This window comes from Bufo bufo, chromosome 4 (assembly GCF_905171765.1).
Source record: "Bufo bufo chromosome 4, aBufBuf1.1, whole genome shotgun sequence".
NCBI lineage: Eukaryota > Metazoa > Chordata > Amphibia > Anura > Bufonidae > Bufo > Bufo bufo.
The window spans coordinates 316,820,528-316,834,130 of NC_053392.1; the positions used below are offsets into that span (position 1 = coordinate 316,820,528).

Genomic DNA, 13,603 nt, shown 5'->3' on the forward strand with positions numbered 1-13,603 from the left:
AGGCACTTTTGTGGGGACTGGAATACGGGCACTATGTATTTTAGCAAACGCAGAACAGGCAATCTGCCATACCCGTTTCTGATGGGATGGCACTCAAGATGAGCCCTACGCACCCGCTGACGTCTCAAGAGCCTTTTGTGATTCTTGGTCGCTGCATTGCAGGTGCAGATTAGCTTGACCTCCTTCCAGTCCTTTTAGACCAGGGAGATTGACAACGCGCTTGTCTGTCCGATTAACACGCTGAGGATGCTCAGTACCAACACAGCATCTGCCCTACCTGGTCTATAAATTCAAAATCAGGATCAAGTCCAGTGCTCCAATCATGCACAGAGACAATGGGGGTCATTTATCAAACTGGTGTAAAGGAGAACTGGCTTAGTTGTCTATTGCAACCAGATTCCACCTTTCATTTTCCAAAGGAGCTGTCCAAAATGTATGTTTATATGTTATTTTGGGTGAATTTACAGCTCACCCATCATAATGCGGTTTAGCACCCAGTGTTTTATGGCATGTTTTCCTTGTTAGTATGGTATATGTGAAGGTGGGGGTTTACGGCCCCGACACACGGGGTGTCCCATCCCCCATTACCATGTGCCTTTGTGTCACTGTATATTTATTCTGAGTCTCAATAAACTACATAAATTTTATATGAGTGCTTTTTCATTCTTTTGCGGGGTTATTGGTTTTTGCTCTGGTTGGTTTCGATATGTGTGAGTGCCGCCTGGTTGCTAAGCTGCGGGCGACGCTCAAGCATTCGTTTCCACCCCACTTCCGGCAACCCGATGATCACGTGATGCCCGCTTCCGGTACTGTGGAACGCACGTAGACCGCGTGCGTTCCACCTGCGGACCACGAGTTCTGCAATTTGAAAGCCAGGTGAGGCGGGTAATTAGGGGTTGGACGATATCAAAAATATTCAGATGATAACGATAATAAAAATGTATTGCGATATACTGTGGCTGACCCCACTGTGTGGGGTCAGCCACAAGGAGACGTTACACTGTGTGGGGTCAGCCACAAGGAGACGTTACACTGTGTGGGGTCAGCCACAAGGAGACGTTACACTGTGTGGGGTCAGCCACAAGGAGACGTTACACTGTGTGGGGTCAGCCACAAGGAGACGTTACACTGTGTGGGGTCAGCCACAAGGAGACGTTACACTGTGTGGGGGCAGCCACAAGGAGACGTTACACTGTGTGGGGTCAGCCACAAGGAGACGTTATACTGTATGGGGGCAGCCACAAGGAGACGTTACACTGTGTGGGGTCAGCCACAAGGAGACGTTACACTGTGTGGGGTCAGCCACAAGGAGACGTTACACTGTGTGGGGGCAGCCACAAGGAGACGTTACACTGTGTGGGGTCAGCCACAAGGAGACGTTATACTGTATGGGGGCAGCCACAAGGAGACGTTACACTGTGTGGGGTCAGCCACAAGGGGACGTTACACTGTATGGGGGCAGCCACAAGGAGACGTTATACTGTATGGGGGCAGCCACAAGGAGACGTTACACTGTGTGGGGTCAGCCACAAGGAGACGTTACACTGTGTGGGGTCAGCCACAAGGAGACGTTACACTGTGTGGGGTCAGCCACAAGGAGACGTTACACTGTGTGGGGGCAGCCACAAGGAGACGTTACACTGTGTGGGGTCAGCCACAAGGAGACGTTATACTGTGTGGGGTCAGCCACAAGGAGACGTTACACTGTGTGGGGTCAGCCACAAGGAGACGTTACACTGTGTGGGGTCAGCCACAAGGAGACGTTACACTGTGTGGGGGCAGCCACAAGGAGACGTTACACTGTGTGGGGTCAGCCACAAGGAGACGTTATACTGTATGGGGGCAGCCACAAGGAGACGTTACACTGTGTGGGGTCAGCCACAAGGGGACGTTACACTGTATGGGGGCAGCCACAAGGAGACGTTATACTGTATGGGGGCAGCCACAAGGAGACGTTACACTGTGTGGGGTCAGCCACAAGGAGACGTTACACTGTGTGGGGTCAGCCACAAGCAGACGTTACACTGTGTGGAGGCCACAAGGAGAGGTTATACTAGCGAGAGGAAGTAATGTTTGTACTCAGCGCTATGCAAGGTGCAGAGGCGGGCGGACGCACATGATCGATTTGATGACGTCACAAAATACAGCGGTAATTAGAAAACAGCGATATCGCCGTTTTTTAATACCGCGGTATATCGTGATACCGGTATGCCTCTCCCAAACTACCACAAAGTGCGGTGAGACGCATGTGGACAGGGGACAGTTCCCCACACCTGAGTACGGACGTTTGCCACTGAAAGTCCATACAGTGAATACGACTGGGAACCTGCCTATAGTCGATTCTACTAAGTAGATTCCAGTTCTACATTACACCAGATTGATAAATGACCCCCAAGGTTTTCTCCTTGCTTGCTTCTGCTGTTGAGAACATTTCCCAACAGTGCCTTCATGAAAATTTCCACAGGCGAAACACAGAGCGTCACAATGGGGCCTCTCAGCATCCATGGATGATGACATCACAGTGGGCGCTTGCTGTTAACCTCCCTGGCAGCAGCCATGATGCTTTATTCCTCAGTCAGGTGTGGAACTGTGTGCATTAACAGGCGAGGTCGCGGTTATGTGTATCAGCTAAGGGCGCTTGTTTATAGGAGGAGAGGGCTGGCCGAAAAAGGTGCTTATGAGCAGTTTGGAATACTGCTGCTGCAGCGTATTTTGGCAAGCACAGAGCACACAAGACGCATTACCCCTTTCTGACAGGATGGCCCTCTGAACTTCAAGAGCACCAGTCATGAGGGGGTGAGCCATTATTGTAATAATTGGGACATTTTGAGAATAACAATTATGTTTACTTTTTTATTGTTTATTTTTATATGTAAGAGGGGTGATGTGAATTTTTAATTCCTTAGGCTTCGTTCACATCACTGTTTAGGAGCAGGAGAATGGAAAGGACGGAGAAGGCACGTAACTTAACCAAACGGAGCCTAAGGACCCCATAGACTATAATGGGGTCCGTTAGGTTTCCGCTCAGAAGATTATTTTAAGGCGGAGACAAAAGTCCTGCATGCACTACTTTTGTCTCCGCTCCAAAATCATCTTCTCAGCGGAAACCTAACGGACCCCATTATAGTTTATAGGGTCCTTAGGCTCCGTTTGGCTCAGTTATGTGCTGAATCCGTCCTTTCCGTACTCCTTTTCTTAAAGCACCCCTAGGGGACTTCAACACGCAATTGTTCTATCGCTAATACCATACATTGCAATAGTATACTCCCCATCAACAGACAGTTTGCTATGGTAAGCATAGGAGCCTTTACAGGGCCCCAGGCTGTTATGGCAGCCGACTGGAACCCTGCGATTTCACCCTCTTCCTCTAGCTAACCTTTCAGATGCAGTAGTTGCTACAGACAGAGGGGTTAAGTGACTGGGTTCACCATTATCTCCAATCCCAGTCACTGTAGGCGGGCATCAACTGTATCACACAGTTAGCAACAACAAGTGAGCCCGCTCCATACAACCCTCATGCACTCTGCATTGTAAAGTTACGTCAAGGTGCATAAAGGGATTGAACAATAAACAATAGTATATTGAAACCAAAATTGAGGGAATTTATTAAAGTTTCTACACTAATTTTCAAACTTGTGACTTTTCACCCTTTTACATCAGCTTCTGGCACACAGACCTCCCATGATCTTACAGTTGTGTTCAAAATTATTCAACCCCCACTGAAATTGAGTGTTTTGGCCAGTTTGACATTGATTTTGATCATTTCAGTCATCTTGTTTACAATTAAATCAAAGAGGCACTTGTAAGTCAGACAAATATAACATAACATTTATAATGAAATAACCACAAATGTCTTTTCTGTGCTCACATCATTATCAGTTTTATTCAACCCCCAAGTGACATTCAATCTTCAATCTTAGTACTTAGTACAACATCCTTTTCCAGTTATAACAGCTTTTAAACGTGAAGCATAGCTTGACACAAGTGTCTTGCAGCGATCTACGGGTATCTTCGCCCATTCTTCATGGGCAAAAGCCTCCAGTTCAGTCATATTCTTAGGCTTGCGCGCTGCAACTGCTTTCTTTAAGTCCCACCAGAGGTTCTCAATCGGATTTAAGTCTGGTGACTGCGATGGCCACTTCAAAATGTTCCAGCCTTTAATCTGCAACCATGCTCTAGTGGACTTGGAGGTATGCTTGGGATCATTGTCCTGTTGAAAGGTCCAACGTCTCCCAAGCCTCAGGTTTGTGACGGACTGCATCACATTTTCATCCAATATCTCCTGGTACTGAAGAGAATTCATGGTACCTTGCACACGCTGAAGCTTCCCTGTACCTGTAGAAGCAAAACAGCCCCAAAGCATGATTGACACCCCGCCATGCTTCACAGTAGGCAAGGTGTTCTTTTCTTCATAGGCCTTGTTCTTCCTCCTCCAAACATAGCGTTAATCCATGGGCCCAAACAGTTCTAATTTTGTTTCATCAGTCCACAGAACACTATCCCAAAACTTTTGTGGTTTGTCCACATGACTTTTGGCATACTGCAGTCGACTCTTCTTATTCTTTGGAGACAGCAAGGGGGTGCGCCTGGAAGTTCTGGCATGGAGGCCTTCATTACGCAGTTGGCGCCTTATTGTCTGAGCTGAAACTTCAGTACCCACATCTGACAAATCTTTTTTCAGTTCCTCAGCAGTCACACAGGGACTTTTCTCCACTTTGCACTGCAGGTAGCGCACAGCAGTCAAAGTCAGCATCTTCTTTATGACACGACCAGGTAGCGTTTCAACAGTGCCCTTTGCCTTAAATTTGCGAATGATGCTTCCTATGGTGTCTCTTGGAATGTTTAACATCTTTGCAATCTTCTTATAGCCATTGCCCTTCCTGTGAAGAGAAATCACCTTCTCTTGTCTTCCTGGACCATTCTCTTGACTTCACCATGTTTGTAAACACACCAGTAAATGTCTAGAACAGTGGTTCTCAACCTTTCTAAAGCCGTGACCCCTTAATACAGTTCCTCATGTTGTGGTGACCCCCAACCATTACATTTTTTTCCTTGCTACGTCATAACTAATTTTGCTACTGTTATGATGACCCACCAAAAACACGCACAGACACCAATACACCAAATGTTAATTCAAATACACAAGTATTCATTCATAACCACAGAACTTTAGCATAAATACAAAATATTTGTAAACCAAATAAATAACTTTAAAATAAATAATAAACAACAAATACCCCCTAAAAAATAAATCAGTGGTGCGCACAGTACCCGTCAAATAAATAACTCAGTGGTGCTCACAGTAGCCCCCCCCCCCCCCCCCCCCCCAAAATAAAAAATAAATCTGTGGTGCTCAGGGTACCCCTCAAATAAATAAATCAGTGGTGCTTCAAGTCCCCCCCAAATAAATAAATCAGAAGTGCTCAGGGTCCCCCAAATAAATAAATCAGCTGTGCTTCAGGTCTCCCCCAAATAAATAAATCAGCGGTGCTCAGGGTACCCCCAAATAAATAAATCAGCGGTGCTCAGGGTACCCCCAAATAAATAAATCAGCGGTGCTCAGGGTCCCCCAAATAAATAAATCAGAAGTGCTCAGGGTCCCCCAAATAAATAAATCAGCGGGGCTTCAAGTCCCCCCCAAATAAATAAATCAGCGGGGCTTCAGGTCTCCCCCAAATAAATAAATCAGCGGGGCTTCAGGTCTCGCCCAAATAAATAAATCAGCGGTGCTCAGGGTACCCCCAAATAAATAAATCAATGGTGCTCAGGGTCCCCCAAATAAATAAATCAGAAGTGCTCAGGGTCCCCCAAATAAATAAATCAGCGGTGCTTCATGTCCCCCCAAATAAATTAAGCCTTGCTCAGCCAAATAATTAAAATAAAATAGCCAGGCTCAATTAAATCATTGGTGGCAGTGGTGCTCAGCGGCGGTGTCATTGACGAAAAAACTCGGACCTCAGCAGACAGGCCGCCCGACTTACCCGTCCAGACGTCAGGCTCCTTCAAGCACAGGCAGTGATAGGACATCACTTCCTGTGCGCGAGGATAAGGGGCCGCTGCCGTTGTGCGGGCGACCCACAATAGGAAGCCTCAGGCGACCCCCCGGAAAGGTCCGATCGACCCCCAAAGGGGTTGCGACCCCTAGGTTGAGAACCGCTGGTCTAGAAGGAGCTGAGTATCACAGTCCTTTTAAATCTGCCTAATTGGTGCTTATTATGCTTGATTGCTGCTCCTTGACATCCACAGGTGTTTTCAATACCTGATCGAAAACACTTGAATGAACTTCTGTTCTTAAGAGTGGTAGTCTTTAAAGGGGTTGAATAATTGTGTCAATGAAGAAATCACAAAAAAAACATTTAATACTGTATTACAAAAACAATTGATGTCATTTTAGTTGCATTTGGTTCTTTAAAAAGTCCTTGTAAGATTTCATTCTGAACACAATTACAAATGTACACTAAATGCCCTAAAACCCTTTACAGCATTGGGGGTTGAATAATTTTGAACACAACTGTATGTCAGGGGAATTTACACTAAGCCAAAGGTATGAAAGGCATTGTATTGCAAAGCACTGCTAATACCTTGCATCTTCTCTCCCAAAATCTGCAGGATTTCCAAAAGAGACCAATGTATATCCAGGTGAAGATGAAGCAGATGCCAAGAAGCCGGTAGAACCTATAAAAACATACAGAAGGAAAAATAATAGGATTTTCTATCATGCTGCTGGTAACCATAACGGTTGCATTCCAGCAACTGCTGTTGCAACACTGATGCTAAAAAGTCACCAATATCAGTGCTATAGGGCACTTTCGTACTAAGACTGAATTAAATGTGATATCCTTCTTTTTTAAGCAAACACCAAAAAAGCGAGGATGTTATTGATAAAAAATATATCTTTTATTAAATTCCATAGCACAATCCACAATCTCCACATTGTTGAGCCCCATCTAGGAGGCTCAGTTCTTCTTGTCCTATCCCTTTTGACCTGACCTGTATTGATTGCCATGGAATTTAATAAAAGATATTTTTTTTTTATCAATAACATCCTCGCTTTTTTGGTGTTTGTTTGTGATCGCTTTGAGGATTTGTATGTTATTGTTGTGGGTTGTTGTAGGTTTAATTGTCTGCTTTTTTAAGCAATTGCCTACCCTCAGGATAGGCCACACTAGCTCATTGGTGGGGGTCTGACACCCAGCACCCCCGCCAATCAGCTTTTCGTCGTAGCTTCATTGCCGCAAGTCAGTGCAGGAGTGAGAGAACATAGTCAACTGTAAAGGACAGCGCGGGTCACCGCAGGGCAGCTTCTATTGAAGTCTATAGGAGCAGCACTGTAGTGACAAGCGCTGTCCACTACGAGGTTGGTGGTGCTCTGGTGCTTCCGATGATGGAACTACATAGAACATTTAAAAATATAAATAAATGGACAACCCTTTAACAAAGCCCAGTTATGGCTGCCTTAGGCCCCTTTCACACGGACGAGTTTTCCACGTGGGTGCAATGCATGACGTGAACGCATTGCACCCGCACTGAATCCTGACCCATTCATTTCAATGGGGCTGTGTACATGAGCAATGTTTTTCACGCATCACTTGTGCATTGCATGAAAATTCGCAGCATGTTCTATATTCTGCGTTTTTCACGCAACACCAGGCCCCTTAGAAGTGAATGGGGCTGCGTGAAAAATCGCATTGCATCCGCACGCATATGCGGATGCAATGCGATTTTCACGGATAGTTTCTAAAGGAGATGATAATAAATAGGGATGAGTTCAATTCACTTTATTATTTTCCATTATAACATGGTTATAATGGAAAATAATAGCTTTCTTTAATACAGAATGCAAAGTCCAATGCCAATTGAGGGTTAAAAAATAAAAAATAAATTACTTACCTCATCCACTTGATCGTGCAGCCGTTATCATCCTTTCTTCTTCTTGCAGGACCTGCAAAAGGACCTGCGCTGACGTCATGGCGCTCACCTGATGTCACCGCGCTCACCACGCGGTGAGCACGATGACGTCAGCGCAGGTCCTTTTGCATATTTGCCGCCTTGTATGCTAATGAGCCATTCGGCTCAACTGGGCGGGCCTTCAAAAGATCTACCGGGAGTATCATTCTTCTCCCTGGCACGGAATGCTTCCAATCAGCGCACTCCGCTCTTAGCCAGGGAGAAGACACTCCAGTTCTCGCGAGATGGCGCCGGATGGATGAAATCGCTCCAGTTCTCGCGAATCTCACGAGAACTGGAGTGTCTTCTCCCTGGCTAAGAGCAGAGCGCGCTGATTTGATGCGCTCCGTGCCAGGGAGAAGAATGACACGCCCGGGAGAACTTTTGAAGGCTTGCCCAGTTAAGCCGAATGGCTCATTAGCATACAAGGCGGCAAATATTCCGGGGGGCAGCGCGGACAAACGGGGGCACTGATTGAAAAAAATGAATGACTGAATAAGCAATACCAGGGGCATGTAAGTAAGGCTATATCTTTAGTTTAACTTTCATTTTCAGGTGAAAGGTCCTCTTTAACCCCTTACCGACCTTACCGACCTATAACGAGTATACTCGTCATGGAGCACTGCTACTTAGCGCTCCATGACGAGTATACACGTCATGGCATTAAACTGTCACCATGTCAATTCAGACCTGCGGTTTGCATCTTTTTCTGCAGTTTCTGATCCCCGCAATCCCTGACCGCGGGGATCAGAAACTTTAGTATGCCCAAAATAAAGATTTTTCAACCCCCCTGAATGATTTTATGCCGCCTCCTCTTGAATAATCACTGGTGGCCAGTGGGTATACCAGAGTGTCAGCACATTGCTGACACTCTGGTATAAACGGCTAACATCTGTGCTGCGATGTCAGCCGTTTAACCCTTTCCATACCGCGGACCGTACGGACCGCTGTATGGAAAAGGTTAACAGTCAGGGAGCTCTCTCCCTCTCTCATCGGAGGGCTGCTGTACCTTTGCAGCCCCCCGATGGGAGAGGGAGGGAGCCCCCAGACAGCACCCCTCCTTCCCCTTCCCCGTCTGCTTAGTTGTGGCAGACCCGGAAGGTTCCCATGGCAACAGGATGCCTTCTCAGGCATCCTGCTGTCCATGGTGCTGAACAGATCTGTGCTAAAGGCATAGATCTGTTCAGACAAAGTGTAAGTAAAATACAGTACAATACCCTATATAGTGTACTGTACTGTACTGTATTATACAGACATCAGACCCACTGGATCTTCAAGAACCAAGTGGGTCTGGGTCAAAAAAGAAATTTTTTAAAAAAGTGAAAAAAGTAAAAGATAAAAAAAACAACACATTTATCACTGAATAAAAAAAAAAAAAAAAAATACACTACACATATTAGGTATCGCCGCGTCCGTAACGACCTGATCTATAAAACGGTCATGTTACTTTCCCTGCACGGTGAACGCCATAAAAATAAAAACTATGAGGAAATTGAAATTTTGCCCACCTTACTTCCCAAAAAAGGTAATAAAAGTGATAAAAAAAGTTGCATGTACGCCAAAATAGTACCAATCAAACCGTCACCTCATCCCGCAAAAAATGAGCCCCTACATAAGACAATGGCCCAAAAAATTTAAAAACTATGGGTCTCACACTATGGAGACACTAAAACATGATTTTTTTTGTTTCAAAAATGATATTATTGTGTAAAACCTAGATAAATTATAAAAAGGTAGACATATTAGGTATTGCCACGTCCGTAAGAACCTGCTCTATAAAAATACCACATGACCTAACCCCTCAGATGAACACTGTAAATTTTTTTTAATAAAAACAGTGTCAAAAAAGCTATTTTTTTGTTACCTTACATCACAAAAAGTGTAATAGCAAGTGATCAAAAAGTCATATGCACCCCAAAATAGTACTAATCTAACCGTCATCTCATCCCGCAAAAATGATACCCAACCTGAGACAATCGCCAAAAAAACTGAAAAAACTATGGCTCTCAGAATATGGAGACACTAAAACCTGATTTTTTTTGTTTAAAAAATGATATTATTGTGTAAAACCTAAATAAATAAAAAGTATACATATTAGGTATCGCCGCATCCGTAAGAACCTGCTCTATAAAAATAGCACATGATCTAACCTGTCAGATGAACGTTGTAAATAATAAAAAAATAAAACAGTGCCAAAACAGCTATTTTTTGTCAAATTTTCCATTTGAATCCATTTTTTCCCGTAACAAAGCAAGGGTTAACAGCCAAACAAAACTCAATATTTATTTCCCTGATTCTGTAGTTTATAGAAATGCCCCATATGTGGTCGTAAACTGCTGTATGGCCACACGGCAGGGCGCAGAAGGAAAGGAGCGCCGTATGGTTTTTGGAAGGCAGTTTTTGCTCGACTAGTTTTTTGACACCATGTCCCATTTTAAGCCCCCCCTGATGCACCCCTAGAGTAGAAACTCCAAAAAGTGACCCCATTTTGGAAACTATACCCCTCAAGGTATTCAAAACTGATTTTTACAAACTTTGTTAACCCTTTAAGTGTTCCACAAGATTTAATGGCAAATGGAGATGAAATTTCAAAATTTCTATTTTTTGTTACTTTGCCTCACAAAAAGTGTAATATAGAGCAACCAAAAATCATATGTACCCTAAAAAATAGTACCAACAAAACTGCCACCATATCCCGTAATTTCCAAAATGGGGCCACTTTTTTGGAGTTTCTAACCTAGGGGTGCATCAGGGGGCTTTAAATGGGACATGGTGTCTAAAAACCAATCCAGCAAAATCTGCCTTCCAGAAACCATATGGCGCACCTTTCCTTCTGCGCCATGCCATGTGCCCGTACAGCAGTTTGCGACCACATATGGGGTGTTTCTGTAAACCACAGAATCAGGGCCATAAATAATGAGTTTTGTTTGGCTGTTAACCCTTGCTTTGCAACTGGGAAAAAAATATTAAAATGGAAAATCTGCCAAAAAAGTGAAATTTTGAAATTGTATCTCTATTTTCCATTAATTCTTGTGGAACACCTAAAGGGTTAACAACGTTTGTAAAATCAGTTTTGAATACCTTGAGGGGTGTAGTTTCTTAGATGGGGTCACTTTTTTGGAGTTTCTACTCTAGAGGTGCATCGGGGGGCTTCAAATGGGACATGGTGTAAAAAAAAAACAGTCCTGCAAAATCTGCCTTCCAAAAACCGTATGGCATTCCTTTCCTTCTGCGCCCTGCCGTGTGCCCGTACAGCAGTTTACGACCACAAATGGGGTGTTTCTGTAAACTACAGAATTAGGGCCATAAATAATGAGTTTTGTTTGGCTGTTAACCCTTGCTTTGTTACTGGAAAAAATTGATTAAAATTGAAAATTTGCAAAAAAAAATAGAAATTCTGAAATTTCATCTCCATTTGCCAATAACTCTTGTGGAACACCTAAAGGGTTAACAAAGTTTGTAAAATCAGTTTTGAATACCTTGAGGGGTGTAGTTTCCAAAATGGGGTCATTTTTGGGTGGTTTCAATTATGTAAGCCTCACAAAGTGACTTCAGACCTGAACTGGTCCTTAAAAAATGGGTTTTGGAAATTTTCTGAAAAATGCTTCTAAACTTCTAAGCCTTGTAACATCCCCAAAAAATAAAATGTCATTCCCAAAATGATGTAGACATATGGGGAATGTAAAGTAATAACTATTTTTGGAGGTATTACTATGTATTATAGAAGTAGAGAAATTGAAACTTGGAAATTTTCAAATTTTTCCAAATTTTTGGTAAATTTGGTATTTTTATATAAATAAAAAAGAATTTTTTTTACTCCATTTTACCAGTGTCATGAAGTACAATATGTGACGAAAAGCTGGAATTAGACTTACCGGTAATTCATTTTCCACGAATCCACCATGACGGCCCAGAGAGAGACTGACCCCTGACCTCTGTAGGGGCAGGAACAGAGATAGGTTTAAAAGGACCCCTCCCACCACCATTCGCCAGTGAGTTCCAGATTATAGTGCCACAATCACCAGTTAACAAGTGAAACAACAAAGTGTTTTTTGTTTTGTTTTTGGTATTAAGTCATACCAAATTATTTGAGTAAAAATTTATTTTTGGGGTGGGATATCATGCAGTCATGGTGGATTCGTGGAAAATGAATTACCGGTAGGTCTAATTCTGGCTTTCCACTTCACCACCATGACGGCCCAGAGAGACATAAATTATATACGTCTTAGGGTGGGGCAACGGCCTGTAGGACCTTGCGACCAAAAGCCAGGTCTGAGGACCTGGATAAGTCAAGTCTATAATGTTTAATGAAGGTGTTTACACTAGACCAGGTTGCAGCCTGGCATATTTGATCTAGGGAAGCTCCTGCCCTTTCAGCAAAAGAGGCAGGCATGGCTCTCGTAGAGTGAGCCCGAATGACCTCTGGACAACTGATGCCTTCGATCTTGTAGCAGTCTGTAATAGTCTGTTTTACCCATCGGGCAATAGTAGATCTGGAAGCTGCCTTCCCCTTATTTTTATCACAGACGCGCACTAGTAAGTTGTCCACCTTCCTCAGGTCTCTAGTGACCTCTAGGTATTTTAGCACTGTTCGTTTAACGTCCAGGGTATGGAAACATTCTTCTCCAGAATTCTTAGGGTTTTCACAGAAGGAGGGAAGAATTATCTCCTGGTTCCTATGGAAGTCTGTTACTACCTTTGGCAAAAACTTCGGGTCTAGCCTCAAAGTGACACGGTCCTCCTGTATTGTGAGGTATGGTTGTCTTAATGACAATGCTTGGATCTCGCTCAATCTTTTTGCTGATGTTATAGCAATAAGAAAAGCCGCCTTCTGAGAAAGATGCTTCAGAGAACTTGAGTCCAAGGGTTCGTAAGGCGGACCTGTGAGTCCGTTAAGGACAGTGTTTAAGTCCCAGGTAGGCACCCTTAATTTGAGAGAAGGTCTTAGTCTGGCTGCAGATCTCAGGAATCTTTGGATCCATCTATGGCTGGCTAATTCGGAATCGAAATATGCACTAAGTGCTGAGACCTGGACTCTAAGGGTAGAAGGACTTAACCCAGACTCTAGGCCCTTCTGCAGGAAATCCAAAATCTTCAGTATATTCGGTTTGGTTTGGTTTGGTCTGGGGCTTCGTCGCCTGACCAGGTACAGAATTTCTTCCAGATTTTAAAATAAATGGCATATGTCACCTTCTTTCTGCTGGCCTTCAAGGTAGAAATAACCCCTTCAGAGAGACCTCTACATCTTAGAAGGTTGGACTCAGGATCCAAGCCGAGAGATTGAAGATTTCCGGATGGGGATGGAGAACCGAACCGGCCCTGGATCAGGAAATCCTTCCTCTTTGGGAGAATAAAAGCTTCTTGTGGGGAGAGTTTGGTTAGAATTGAGAACCAGCTCCTCTTGGGCCAGTACGGAGTGACCAAGATTACTCTGGCTCTGTCCCTGATGATTTTTTGGAGAACTTTTGGGATTAATGGGAATGGAGGGAAGGCATATGCAATGTCCCAGTTCCAGTGTAGGGAGAAGGCGTCGATCGCTAGGGGTCTGTCCCTTGGGTTTAGGGAGCAAAAGGTTGATACCTTTGCGTTTATTCCTGTAGCAAATAGGTCTACCAGAGGGAGGCCCCACCTCTGGACAATCAGATTGAAGACGTCC

At 44.1% G+C, this 13,603-nt stretch overlaps 1 protein-coding gene across 2 annotated transcripts in view; it reads right to left on the reverse strand.

Moving 5' to 3' along the window:
- Positions 1–13,603, reverse strand: part of MMS22L (MMS22 like, DNA repair protein) — a 167,255-nt gene that overhangs the window by 127,972 nt on the left and 25,680 nt on the right. For both annotated transcript variants that reach the window (XM_040428788.1, XM_040428789.1), the window contains one exon: positions 6,582–6,675. In XM_040428788.1, the coding sequence (XP_040284722.1) occupies positions 6,582–6,675 (94 nt within the window). The remainder of the gene's footprint in view (positions 1–6,581; positions 6,676–13,603) is intronic.